Source organism: Oryctolagus cuniculus, chromosome 4, assembly GCF_051225735.1.
Source record: "Oryctolagus cuniculus isolate XC-2025 breed Fujian yellow rabbit chromosome 4, ASM5122573v1, whole genome shotgun sequence".
Classification (NCBI taxonomy): Eukaryota; Metazoa; Chordata; class Mammalia; order Lagomorpha; family Leporidae; genus Oryctolagus; species Oryctolagus cuniculus.
The window spans coordinates 36,113,103-36,128,399 of NC_142870.1; the positions used below are offsets into that span (position 1 = coordinate 36,113,103).

Genomic DNA, 15,297 nt, shown 5'->3' on the forward strand with positions numbered 1-15,297 from the left:
TTTATGAATAAATTTAACCAAAAAAGTGAAACACCTCTACAATGAAAATTTTAAAACATTGATGAAATAAATCATCAAGGACACACAAAAAATGGAAAGATATTCCTTGTTAATGGATTGAAAGAATTAATATCATTAAAATGTCCATATGTCCTAAAGCAATCTACAGATTCAATGCAATCCTGATTGAAATTCCAATGACATTTTATATAGAATTACAAAAAGCAATATTTTTTTTTTGACAGGCAGAGTGGACAGTGAGAGACAGAGACAGAGAGAAAGGTCTTCATTTTCTGTTGGTTTACCCTCCAATAGCCACTGCAGCTGGTGTGCTGCAGCCACACACCGTGCTGATCCGAAGCCAGGAGCCAGGTGTTTCTCCTGGTCTCCCATGTGGGTGCAGGGCCCAAGGACCTGAGACATCCTCCACTGCACTCCTGGGCCACAGCAGAGAGCTGGACTGGAACAGGAGCAACCGGGACAGAATCCAGCTCCCCGACCAGGACTAGAACCCGGTGTGCTGGTGCCGCAGGCGGAGGATTAGTTAATTGAGCCACAGTGCCGGCCACAAAAAGCAATCTTAAAATTCATATAGAATCACAAAAGACCCAGAATAACCGAAGGTAACTTGTACAGAAGAAACTAATGTGGCGGCACCACAATACCTGACTTCAAAGCATACTACAAAACTATAGTAATAAAATAGTACAAAAAATGACACACAGATCAGTGCAACATAATAGAGAGCCCAGAAGTTAATCCACATATATAAAGCCAACTGATTTTTGAAAAAAGTGCTCAGAACATACACTAGGGAAAGGATAACCTCTTCAATAAATGGTACTGGCAAAACTGGATGTATGTCTGCAGAAGAATAAAATTAGACCTATATCTCTCACCATATACAAAAATCAACTCAAGAGGTATCAATGATCTAAATTTAAAACCTCAGACTATGAAGTTACTGGAGGAAAATACAGAGGAAACACTTCAACACATTTGTGTAGGTTATGACTTCTTGAATAAAACCCTCAAAGCACAGGCAACAGAAACAACACTAGACAAATGGGATTATAGCAAACTTAGAAGCTTCTGTAGAGCAAAGGAAAAAGTCAACAGAGTGAAGAGACGTCCAATAAATGGGAAAAATGTTTGCAAACTACCTAATCTGATAAGGGATTAATTTCCAGAATATATCAGACAACTAAAACAAATGAACAACAAAAACTAACCAATCCAGTTAAGATATGGGCAAAGGACCTCAGTAGACAGTGAAATAGTGCAGAAAATTTCTCCAATTTGAAGGAAGATGTGGACATCCAAATAGAGGAAGTGCATAGAACCCCAAACAGGCATGATCAGAAAACATTTTCATCATACCACATTATAGTCAATCTTTCAAAAGTAAAAGATAAAGAAATACCATAAAAATAAAGAGATAAGATAAAGAAATTATGGGATATGTACTCTTTATAATACTATACCACAGTAAGAAACAACGAAATCCAGTCATTTGCAACAAAATGGAGGAATCTGGAACACATCATGCTGAGTGAAATAAGCCAGTCCCAAAGGGACAAATACCATATGTTATCCCTGATTGGTGACAACTGACTGAACACCAAAAAGGAAACCTGTTGATGTGAAATCGACAGTATGTGAAACAGTGACTTGATCAGCATAGCCCTGACTGTTAATGAACAACTTAATACATTATCCCTCTTAGTAGTTTTTTTTGGTCTGTTCTATTTACTATGACTGGTTTAATTCTGTAATTAATACACAGTTATTCTTAAGTGTTGAAATTTAACTGAAATGTGATCCCTATTAAACATAAGAGTGGGAATAAGAGAGGGAAGAGATGCACAATTTGGGACATGCTCAAGCTGACTTGCCCCAAATGGTAGAGTTAGAAACATACCAGGGGACTCCAATTTAATCCCATCAAGGTGGCATGCACCAATGCATCTCACTAGTCCAAGTGATCAATTTCAGTTCACAATTGATCATAATGAAAGGACTAAGAGTCAAAGGGAGCACATAAACAAGTCTAGTACCTGCTAATACTAACCGATAGAATAAATAAAGGGGAGAGTGATCCAACATGGGAAGCGAGATACTCAGCAGACTCATAGAATGGTGGATGTCCTAAACAGCACTCTGGCCTCAGAATCAGCCCTAAAGGCATTCAGATCTGGCTGAAAAGCCCATGAGAGTATTTCAGGCATGGAAAGCCAAGACACTCTGGAAAAAAAAAAAAAAAAAAAAAAAAAAAAAAAAAAAAAAACCTAAATGAAAGATCTCTGTGAGTGAGATCCCAGTGGAAAGAATGGGTCTTCAAAGAAGGAGGTACCTTTCTCTGAAGGGAGGAGAGAACCTCCACTTTGACTATGACCTTGTCTAAACAAGATAAGAGTCGGAGAACTCAGAGGGCTTCCATAGCCTTGGAAACTCATGACTGGTGCATAGGGAGATTACTGATGCCATAAAGAGGAGTGTCAATTTGTAAAGTCAACAACAGGAGTCACTGTGCACTTACTCCTCATGTAGGATCTCTGTCCTTAATGTGCTATGCATTGAGACTTAATGCTATAATGAGTACTCAAACAGTATATTTCACTTTGTGTTTCTATGGGGGTGCAAACTGTTGAAATCTTTACTTAATGTATACTAAACTGATCTGTAAAAAAAAAAAAAAAAAAAAGGAAGAAATTATCAATTCCCAACTTGACTCTCACTAGGATTAAACATGACAATAGGTCTGCTCTGATTTCATCATCATTTAAAAAATCATCTATTATTTTTCACTTTATGTTTCTGTGTGGGAGCAAACTGTTGAAATCCTTACTTAATGTATGCTAAACTGATCTTCTGTATATAAAGAGAATCGAAAATGAATCCTCATGTGAATGGAAGGGGAGAAGGAGTGGGAAAGGGGAGGGTTGCAGGTGGGAGGGACGTTATGGGGGGGAAGCCATTGTAATCCATAAGCCGTACTTTGGAAATTTATATTCATTAAATAAAAGTTAAAAAAAATATACAAGAGATGAACTCCAATTGGATTGATGGAGGATTTCTCATTAGAAACCCTACAGACTTGAGAGATTAAATGGATCTTAGTGGGGCATGGGAGTGGGTATGGCAGAGGGAGGTGGAGGCGGGTTCGGAGTGTGGGTACAGTGGGAAGAATCACTATATTCCTAAAATTATACTTATGAAATGCATGAAGTTGGTATTCCTTAAATAAAAGTTTCTTTGGAGGAAAAAAAAATCAACTCAGAACACTTTACCCAGTGAAGTTCTCATTTACAAATGAAGGTGAAACAAGGATCTTCCAAGACAAGCAAAAATTGAGATGTCACCACCCAACCAGCCTTATAAATGATACTTAAGAATGAAGGCAGAAAACTCCTAGTAAGAAAAGAAAGGAGATTCAAAACAAACAATAGGAATATATGTGGGAAAACAGGAAGACCTAGTCATTATTTATCAATAAAAACCTGGGAAGTAAATGGCACTGTCACAATTTCTATTAAACATAGTTCTAGAAGTATTAGGACTCCACTAAGAGACTATTGGAACTCATAAGAGAGTTGGACAAAGTTGCAGGCTATGAAATCAACATAGCAAAAGCAATAGCATTTTTATAGAGAGACGACACTATGGCTGAGAAAGAACTGGTAAGATCAGTCCCATTCACAGTAGCTTTAAAATATTTTAAATAACTTGCAATCAATTTAACTAAGGATGTGAAAGGTCTGTAAAATGAAAATTACAATACATTAGAAAAAGACATCAAAAACATAAAACAAAATGGAAGAATTAATATAATCGGAATGTCCATACTACACAAAGAGATTTACAGATTCAGTGTGATCCCAATCAAAATACCAAGGACGTTCTTCACAGATCTAGAAAACAGCAATCCTAAAATTCATATGGAAACACAAGAGATTCTGAATAGCCAAAGCAGTCTTAAATAATAAAAACAAAGCTGCAGACATCAAAAATTGGCAATCTGATACAGAATGCTCACATTGCAAGCAGTGGGTTAATTCCTTGTGCCAAAATGTTGGTCCCTATAATAATTTCTTAATTATATACACACATATAATATATGTGAAAGTACTTCAAAAAGCTTGTGAAAAATAGAAATAAAATATAAGTTTATTTTGGTGCAAAATGGCTTTGAAATCTTTTTTTAATTTTTTTTAACTTTTATTTAATGAATATAAATTTCCAAAGAAAGTAGGCATCAGAATACTCAGAGAAAATTATGAAAAACTCTGAGTTAAGAAAAGTTATGTATGGATTTTAGTTTTTTGCATCAGAGTAAGTAAATTTGTTTGTTTGTTTGTTTGTTTCTTTCTTTTTTTTTTTTTTTTTTTTGACAGGCAGAGTGGACAGTGAGAGAGAGAGACAGAGAGAAAGGTCTTCCTTTTGCCATTGGTTCACCCTCCAATGGCTGCCGCGGCCGGCGTGCTGCGCCTGGTGCACCGCGCTGATCCGATGGCAGGAGCCAGGTGCTCCTCCTGGTCTCCCATGGGGTGCAGGGCCCAAATACCTGGGCCATCCTCCACTGCACTCCCTGGCCATAGCAGAGAGCTGGCCTGGAAGAGGTGCAACCGGGACAGAATCTGGCGCCCCGACCGGGACTAGAACCCGGTGTGCCGGCACCACAAGGCGGAAGATTAGCCTAGTGAGCCGCGGTGCCGTCAGTAAATTTGTTTTTACTCCAATTTTCCATAAACTTTTTGAAGTCCTCTTGTATGTGTGTGTATATATACATACACACACACACACATACTTACATATATATTAAAATATATAAAAATTTATGAAATAAATACATAGACTTGCATACAAATGGACACATATCTAATAAATGTCTATATATTTATTTACTAACACTTTTTCCTTCTTCTCCTCCTCCATATTTTTCTTCTCAATTTATCACTGCTCTCTAGCTTATACTTTGGAGATTTTCTGCAGCATCATGTTTTTATAACATGTTTGGCATTAACTGATCACATTTAGGGAAGTGATAAATGGAGTAACATCACATTACAAAAGCAAGCTTGCTAATTATCAAGAATTATCATGAGTTAGGGGTTTCTAGATTCTGGATTTGTGAGCACTGTGTCTTACATCCTTAATTGGCAGGACAGAGAGAGACGGTAATTACACAAGAGACAGACTGTACAATTGCTTTCTGTTTCCTAAGACATAGGAACCTGGCCATGCGCAGGTATTCAATGGTAACTTACATGACTTGACGTCAGAGATTTACATAGTACATTTGAGCTAAACTATGAATAATTTTAAACCTACTCCATCAATACCCTCTTTGGTTTTACACTAAAATGGCCATAAGAAGGAATGCAAAGTTGAAAATAAACATCCACAGGCACTCTCTTTAGATGCTAAAACAAATTTGGGCATTTTGAAATAAAATGCTTTACTTTACCATCAGTAACTTCCAAATATGCTTTTGTGATGATACTTCCGGCAACATTTAGAGTCTGGCAGATATAATAACCAACATCAGATCGCTGGACATTAGTAATAGTGAGGTCACCAGTCTGGGAGACTGAAAACCGGCTAGATGACTGTGGTGGCTGATATGAGAAGAGCAGATTCTAGAATCCAGAATTTGGGGAGGAAAGAATAAAAACAGGTTAATCACCAAATTCATTCTACTATTTTGGCATTGGTAATATATACATTTATAAATATAGGTATAAATGTATATACACACACCCATATATATATATGGACACACATATATATGGACATATATATATACACATATATATATGTAAGAATGAGCTAAATACTCTTCCAACCCATATCCACATACATAGATGTGCATACTTACAAGTACAATCAAGTACTCAGTGAAGGAAGTACACTCTGAGAAGCATGCCATTAGGTGATTTCATCATTCTGTGAATCTCACAGTGCACTTAACACAAACAGTGATGTATATGACATCCCTAGGTAATATAATCCAATGGGACTACCACCATATATGATATCACTGATTGACTCAAACAACACATGAATGCAATATTATTAAACAGAGGTAGGTTTTAATATTATCACCTTAAATTAGATCATGGAAAATTTAAATAAACTCCCAATATTTATATGTGTTTTTATCAGCTTTCAAACAATATTAGATATTTAAGGATATTAGGTATTATTAGAGGAGGTATTTTCATATTTAAACCTAAGACAAAAGCCTTGCTTCACACATTGAGACCTTTAATATGTGAACAAAATTACAATTTAAATAAATGCTGACAAATTAAAGTCAATGCTACCTGTGGCCCCACAAGAAACATTTTGGTTAGGTACCTATTACTAATGTTCAATAACTTATATAAACTGCTAAAAGCAACATTTCTTGTTTTTTTTTTTTTTTTCTGTTAAACAGTGAGCATATCAGTTAGGACTTTTTTTTTTAAATTCACACATTAAATTACATCAGAAGAACATGCATATTAGAATGTATAGCTCATGCTTAACAATACATTACACATTTTTCATGACATAAAGAACACTGATTTTTTTTTCCTAGCCAAATAGGTTGATTCTTTAAGAAACTCTTTTGCACTTTTTATTGACACATAAATCATTTTTAAAGGCTTAGCAGACTATGGATATATGTCTAGTGACAAACTGAATTACATCATTAAACCAAACTAAACCAAAATATTTCTAAAATTTTATCTACAGTATAAGGGATTTAAGTGAATCATTTAAATAAACTCTAATAAGAACGTCTAGTGGGTTTACTATTACAACACAAATGTTTTTCTATAATGCATTTCCAATTCCTCCTATCCTATTAAAATATTTTACTCTTGTCCTTAATTTGCTGTCATCAAATTTAGTTCTTTGTGTCCAAATGGAATATGTTAGAATTCACCAAGATACCAGTACTGAAATGATTGTTTATATACAATAACCAAGTAAGTATTTGCCTACAAAAGTGAACTTAATGGCACTGCCTAGGAAAAAACTGCTGAGTTTGGTAATTAAACTTCCTGTTGACTATTTATAAGAGCACACTAGGACTTATCCTCTGCCTTGCGGCGCCGGCACACCGGGTTCTAGTCCCGGTCGGGGCGCCAGATTCTGTCCCGGTTGCACCTCTTCCAGGCCAGCTCTCTGCTATGGCCAGGGAGTGCAGTGGAGGATGGCCCAAGTGCTTGGGCCCTGCACCCGCACGGGAGACCAGGAGAAGCACCTGGCTCCTGGCTTCGGATCAGCGCGGTGCGCCAGCTGCAGTGTGCCAGCCGCGGCGGCCATTGGAGGGTGAACCAATGGCAAAAGGAAGACCTTTCTCTCTGTTTCTCTCTCTCACTGTCCACTCTGCCTGTCAAAAAAAAAAAAAAAACAAACAAAACAAACAAACAAACAAAAAAAAAAAACAAAAAAAAAACACTAGGAGCAAGAGTGTGAAACACAAAACCCAGGAATGATATGAGCAAATTTAAAAGAGATCAGGAGTATGTGCATTAAAATAAAAGAGCGGGGCTGGCATTGTGAAGCAGTGAGCACAGCAGCTGCCTGCAATGCAGGGTGAGAGTTCAAGTCCTGGCTGCTCTACTGCCAATCCAGCTTCCTGCTACTGCACTTGGGAAAGCAGCAGAAGATGGCCAAAGTGCTTGGGCCCCTGCCACCCATGGGAGAGATCTGAAAGAAGCTCCTGGTTGCTGGCTTTGGCTTGGCCCACTCCTGGCCATTGCAGTCACTTGGGGAGTGAACCAGAAGTAAAGTTTCTGTCTCTCTCTCTCTGTCTCCCCTACTCGGTGTAAAGTCCTTTCAAATAAAATAGCAAATCTTTGAAAAGACTAAATAAGAATCTTTTTTTAATCAAATATGAAAACAAGTAAAAAGAAATGTTTTACTTTATTGAAGGAGGCAAGTCATTAAGATGAGCTAAAACAATACTTTAAAATTTTTGTTTGTTAAACCAAAGCCAGGTAATGGATTTATAGTTTAAAAAATAGATTTCCATATTCTGGTTTCAATGTCTACAGAAACCTTTTGTTCATAAAATGTCTAGAAAATACAACTTAATGTCATCAGTAATCATACACTAGTTATCAAATAATCAGAATATACTGAATCCTATTTAACATGACAGCTATGCTAAAGAGAATTTCATATAGTTGATTATTCAAAAGACACTTGGATTTCTGATGATTTAAGAGAAATTCCACTGAATAATTATCACCTCTATTTTAAATGTATATAACCCTCTCAAATATATTTCGATACCCAAGTAATAGAAATGATAAATGAAATATGTTTAGGAAAAATGTAGTTTATTCTTTTAAAAAATGTGGTTGAATTGGAAATAAAGGTGAGATTACAAGATGAAACAATGATTTCTATATATGATCCTGTGTTCCAGACCCAGGAGGGGAAGACTGCTTCAAAAATTACAACAATCTGGAGCTGGTGTTGTGGAGTAGAAGGTTAAGCCTCTGCCTACAGTGTCGGCATTCCATATGGGTGCTGGTTCAAGTCCCAGCTGCTGGCTGCTCGACTTCCAATCCAGCGCCCTGCTAATGTGCCTGGGAAGTTGGCAGAAGATGGCCCACGTCCTTGGGCCCCTGCACCCATATTAGAGACCTGGAGGAATCTCCTGTCTCCTGTCTTTAGTCTGGCCCAGCCCTGGCTGTTGAGGCCGTTTGGTAAGTGAACCAATGGGTGGAAGCTTGCTTTCTCTCCTTCTGTCTCTGTATCTCTGCCTTTCAAATAAATAAATCTTAATAAAATTAAAACCATATGTTTATATATGCAACAATTTCTCGGTTCTTTTAATGTGACAGCTGTAAGAACAACTAAAATGTTGGCATTTCTTCTCATATATTTGCCACTTTGCTAATTGAAAAATGAGAAAAAGGTCATACCTGACTCCCCTCTCTCCTCCAAAAAATAGCTGGTTGAGGGTTTCCGGTTGCTTCACACTGAAAAGTCACAGTTCGTCCCAAGGCAACAACCTGGTCTCGGGGTTTCACCACAAAATGTGGAGGCTCTAAGGAAGGTGAAACAAATGACACTGAATTGGAAGCAAATAGCTATTTTCCTAATTGAGACAATTTCCTGATATACCATGCTATGCCTTTGCTTTATACAAGGTGCTATACACAAAAGCCATACTACATCAACTGACAACCATAATTTAAAATGAAATTGTTAAGGACATATTTAATGAATGAAAGGGCCGTTTTTGTTTTTGTTTTTTTTTTTTTTTATTGCCTCACCTTCTACGATTAACCCTCATATTTAAAGGAATTCTTGAGCTACAATTTGACCTTTCACCTTCAGAGTATACCTGAAATTTGTATGAGTGCATATCATCTTTTCTTATTTAGTGCTGCTTAAAGGTGAATGAACTTTAATCACACACAGAAGGACCTGCAGATGCAGGCAGATCCTAAAATTACTTTAATTTAACTCAAAAGCTCCTGAAATGCTACCATGCAAATTACAGCCATTTAAAAATCTTCAGTTCAATTACTTGAATAGAAATAAATTTAGAGCAATAGTGGAGTCGAATGCCTCCTTCATTTACATAGGGAAGGGCATGTTCAAACAGAATATATATGGAAATGAGGGCAAATTTGAAACATCTGCTCATCCTGACATTATAAATGCTGCCAGCTCTGCCCAAACTGTTTGATTTATACAGACTTAAATGGCCACTTTATCCAACAGTAAATACAGTGTCAGAAAATTGTGTCAGTTACATGGAGCTCAATGGCAGCTGAAATGTTAGGTGTGCTGATGGAGCCACCCATGGGAAAAAAAGAAAAAAAAAAAAAGTCTGTTTTTGGCTGAGCCTTGTGTATGGAAAAACAGGCACTGAATGTAAGTCTTTTTTACCTACTGTTTACACTGTTCAAATTCATTTCTTTCTTATCAGCTGTCTGAACACCTAATTATTCTTCTCTCTTGTCCCAACTCAAATCGAACTGAAGGAACATGTCAAGCCAGATGTTTCACAGTTTATACAGGACAACGTTGATCTAATCCACTTTGATGACTCTGCCATTATTTCTAACTTTTTCTTTGAAAGTATTTTCTGCTACTTATGTCAATAACTTAGGTTAACTCCTTAAAGTGAGTAGGAATGAAAAATTCTGTTTAGATTATGTTTACAAATGTCACCACTCTGCTCACAAAAGTATGACTTCTTTGCTACTGATGGTCAGTATTTCAAAGGATACTTTTGCTTAATATTTTCTGGTCAATTGCATCTAATAGATATGAATAATATGTAATACACACAAATTCATAAACATTATACATTTTAGTAAAAATAGCTGATATGTTCTTCACTCAGGAAACTTGCACATTTAAGTTATAAAGGGACATTAAAGGTTATTTAATTTGCAATTAGCAGTATTTAAACTATAAAACCTGTTTTAAAAACTAAAATGTAAAATAACTTGTCTACAACTACATATTGCCAGAACTGAAGAAAGTAATTAGATCATCTAACTTCTAGATTAGTGTGTTTTCTTCATGACCTTATTTTCAAAAATTGAGGTTTAGTAGAAATTATACCATTTGACTAGAAAATTATAGGAGACCTGAAAAATCAGGTCAAATGCTTTCAAATGTCCTCTAACTTATAGAGAAGAAAATATGAAGTTAGGACATGTAGTTTAAGTTCAATTTGGTAACACTGAAGTTCTAGCTTATAATTTTTTTAAAAAACTGTGATTGTAATTGAGTGGCATACTCATGCATTTAGCAAACACTGTCATTACCTAGGTATAATAATAGGCATGTGCAATACTGCTGGGGATTTTCCTCCAGTACAAATCCATACGGGAGCATTCTATTCCTCAGTTATGGGTTAGAATAATTGATACAGAAATCAGACCAAGAAACTGAAGGCACTGACTGGATAGCAAACCAAATCCAGACTAGAATTTGGTTTGTTTCAATGAAAGAAAACCAAATGATTAATTAGATGAGTGGGAGAATATGAGTTTCCAATATGCAGGGAATCTGAGTAGGAAAATATAAATGCTCAAACCACTTCGTCAAGTAAAATTCGGGTGGTCTCTTTTCTAAATCTCAGAAGCATGTCTAAGAATGTATGCCAGAATTTGTTTCTTTTATAAAATGCCAGCTTTCCTCAAACCTCAAAGACCTATTTGGGAACAAGCAATACAAACCCTTATGTTAACCACATTTATCCTGAAGCAATCCTTCCACACAGGATATTTGCCTGGAAATGAATTTATTATATTCCGTAGGCATAGTCTCAAGCCAACATCAACAGTGACATCAGTCACAAGATATGTCTTAGAAATATATTTTTAAAAATTATCTGTATATGTATATTAAATATCAAGTGTAAATATATCTCTTGGGAAAAAATTTAAAGGACTAAAGCTAAATATGCTTCTTTTTATTACTGTCATCATTACTTATCATTTTAGAATGAGATCATTCATTGTATTTACTTACTTGATGGTTGCGATGATATATTTGAATGTTTTTTGAAGGTTACAACTTTTAACAGTCATGATAGCAACAGCACAGAAATTCAGTGTTTGTTGAAAAATTGGACAATTGCACAGAAGGAAAAAAAAGCTACCCCTAAGTCTATCATGCAAATTTGATCATATTGCTCCAAAATATTCTTCTACAATATCATTTTAATGACTATAAAAATCAATGTGTAAATTACTTTAAATTATTTAACTTAACTTTATTGCTTTAAATTTAGTTACTTATCATTTCCATTATTGAAAATATAAGTAAGATCAATATCCTTCTCACAAATATACCCATTATTATTTCCTAGAGGTAAAATTATAGGGTCTGAAAATATGCAAAGATCAAGAACATAATAACAAGTATAGTGAAACTGTACTCAGGAATGTTTTTTATCAACTGATACTTTTGCTAAAGAACTCGGATTGCCTATTCTGCAACCCTTACAAATATTGAGTGCTAACACTGCCAAACTAAAAATATTCTTTTCTTCATGTACATTCTTATTGAAGTTAAGAAGGTAAACACTTTCTTCATATAACCTCATGAGTATTCCATTTGTTTCAGATATTATGTTAATATGTTTATATTTTCTTTTTAATTTCTAAGATTGATTTTAGGCATTTCTCATAGATAAGTTTTTTTTAATTCTGTTAACAGACTTTTTAATCTGTCCAGGAATTTTTGTTATTGAATCATTAAAACTATACAGGTTATATAATACATATTAAATTATATTACATGAATATTCAACTTCATTTTCATCTTTTATTTTTATTTAATTTTTATACTTAAATTTTTAATCCTCTACAGTTCTGTGTATATGGTAGAAAACTTTTTTTTTACAAATAGCCATATTACATTATGATTATTGAACAATATACTAATAGGAAATGTCACTTTTATTATATTTATATAACATTTTAAACAATAGTAAAAGATATTCTTTTAGGGTCAATATTATTCCTTAGCATACTTGTTAGCATACTCATGCAAAATTCTCTAAAAAATGATATTCTAGCATTCTTACCAAATGAATGGATTCCACCCCCCCCCACCTTAAGTAAGTGCTTAGAAACTTGATGGCTCTTCGTTTACATAGGCTCAAAGTTTTAGCAAAGCAAATTGTAATAAATCTCAGATATATCATATGGTTATTTCTTACATAAAATGAAACACAGAAATGAAAATGAGTGCAAGAGTTAAGCCCCAAGTGCAGGGCTATATGCATCAGTGGGATTCTGATGACTATTATTGGACCATCATCACAAAACCTCAGACAGACATGGATTTGTAAACAAATCTGAAAATTTAAAGAAACACCTGAAATAGTCCTTAACCAAAATGACAACTCATCACTTATTACAGGAGAGAAGAAATACAAGGATGCACAGCACACATCATTTAATAAGAAATAAAGTTAGCAACCCCATTACCTTTCCTCTTTGTCACAGTTACCCATACTTCCTGCAGACTTTATTCTGTGCAGTTTGTCTTTGTGGCCAATGACAAGTGAAACATGGAGGCTGATTGGTTGAAGGACATGGAAGGGTATGGATGGAAAGGGGAAGAGAAGTTCCAGTCACAGTGACACGGTGATTAGAAGATGGCCAATAAAATGTCAACTTACCAGAACCAACTAAAACAAAAAAGAAAACATGGAATAAATAAAAATAAAGAAACATAAAATGAAATAGAAAAAGTAACAAGATTTGACAACAGTGATACTTCTTTTAAAATAAAGAACACTTTAATATTTGGATACGTGACACATAGTATCCATGAATGCATACTTATTAGCATTTTAAGTATAATCCTAATTTAAGAAAAATAGAAATTAACCTTAAAAACTTTACTATGTTTAAATTCCAGAGTTACAGAACACTTTCCAATGATTTTACATTTTGACAGGTTAGATAAGTACATATATAATGGGTTTAAAAACGTTATAAATTTTAGCTGCTATAGCTACATAGAAATCAAAATTGAGCATCTTAATCAAGGATAAAGAAGTATTATCTCCCATACTCCATCATCAGATTAATTTTTAAAAGGTTCATGCTGCCTATGATATTCTTTCCATTAAACTGAAGCTGTTCATAATTAATAAGCCCAAAAATTACTCCCATATCTAGCAAAAACACAGATTATGATAATATATACCAGGATAGTAACCTGAATTTTGCTGTTCATTTATGATCATAAGTTGAATAAGATAGCTATTAAATGATGAGAATGCATTTACATTTTTACATATTTTTATTGAGATGCCTAGAAAAAAGTATGAATAAATTATGAGATCAGAGAGAACTTTATAATCATGTCTATAAGTCATAATTACATTCTGTGTTTTCAGCACTAAAATATTGGAGATTTTAATATAGAAAGCTCAAGTAATACATATTTTAAATACTAGAAAACAAATATTTTGTTTCTCTCTTTACTTTAGAGGCAAAGGTAATTACTGTCAAACAGAAAACTTCTTCATTATAGCCCAGCAGAATCTCACAAATAAATTCATTCAAATATGTAACTCCCATGTCTCTCAAAAAGTCAGAATAAATTACATCTAATATACTTTCCTGTGGTTTAAAAAAATGCCAATGACTGCCGCTGGGAAGGGATAGAGCTATAAAATAGGAACTAAAGTTGTTTTGCATACTTTTGCTACATATACTAAATTTAATGGTAATGCTAACTCACATGTTCCCTTGAATATGAGTGAAATGAATTCCCACTCATTCTGGTCAGAAAGGTTAAAAAAAAGTCTTATTTACCCAGGCTTCATGTTTATAGTGGCACTCACTAGCTTGGCATCTGGAGTTGAAACCAGTAACTGAACAGATAGGACGCGATTACATTTCTTGACACCTTAAAGATGATGTCTTTCAAAAGATATGAAGAAATATTAAAGAACTACCAATGGACTTCGGGTTAAAAAAATCAGGGTACACTGGGTGTGCTTCCTTACTTGTGATAAATATACTAATACAAGATGTTAATAAAGGGGAAGGAGTGGGGGTACTGGTGAACTCTTTGTATTATTACTTCACAATTTTTGGTTGATACATTTAAAATAAAATGGTAAAAAGAACTACATAAGAGAAACAGAATTTTGCTTTGAAAAAGGCAAAAGTTGGGGAATTATCTCACAATCTATGAAAATAAATTTGATCTCATTAATTAAAGTCTGAAAATAAGAGACTACAGAAATGATTCCTAAATAATTCAGCTAATATTAATAACTTAAAATCTTGTAAATGCTTCAAAAGTATACAATATATGGAATGCATGTAAATTACCAGTAAATAGCTCCTTTGAAATCTCAAAAGGGGAGGCAGTTGTTTGGTACAACAGTTAAGACACTGCTTGAGATGACCACAGTATATTAGAGTGCCTGGGTTCAAGTCCCTGCTATGTTTCCAACTCCAGCTTCCTATTTTGTCCACCCTGGGAAGCAGCAAGGTGGTAGCCCATGAACTACACTTGGCTGCTGCCACCCATGAATAGTTATTAGTTCCTGGCTTTGGTCTGGCCAGCCTTGGCTGTTGTGGGCATTTTGGGGAGTGAACAAGCAGCGAAAGCTCTTAGTTGGTTGTGCTCTCGCTCTGTCTCTCTCTCTCTCTCACTTAAATGAATAAATAGTTTTTTTTTTTATTTTTAAGTTTTATTTATTTATTTGAAAGGTAGAGTTACAGAAAGAGAGGAAGAGACAAGAGAGACAGAGGCTCTTCCATCCACTGGTTCACTCCCCAAATGGTC

At 34.9% G+C, this 15,297-nt stretch overlaps 1 protein-coding gene across 7 annotated transcripts in view; it reads right to left on the reverse strand.

Annotated features, from left to right (window-relative positions):
- The window catches only part of ROBO1 (roundabout guidance receptor 1), a 1,247,412-nt gene that overhangs the window by 98,244 nt on the left and 1,133,871 nt on the right, over positions 1–15,297 (reverse strand). For all 7 annotated transcript variants that reach the window (XM_089330676.1, XM_089330673.1, XM_089330675.1 and 4 more), the window contains 2 exons: positions 8,931–9,055; positions 5,468–5,639 (listed from right to left, as the gene is read on the reverse strand). In XM_089330676.1, coding sequence (XP_089186802.1) covers positions 5,468–5,639; positions 8,931–9,055 — 297 coding nt within the window. The remainder of the gene's footprint in view (positions 1–5,467; positions 5,640–8,930; positions 9,056–15,297) is intronic.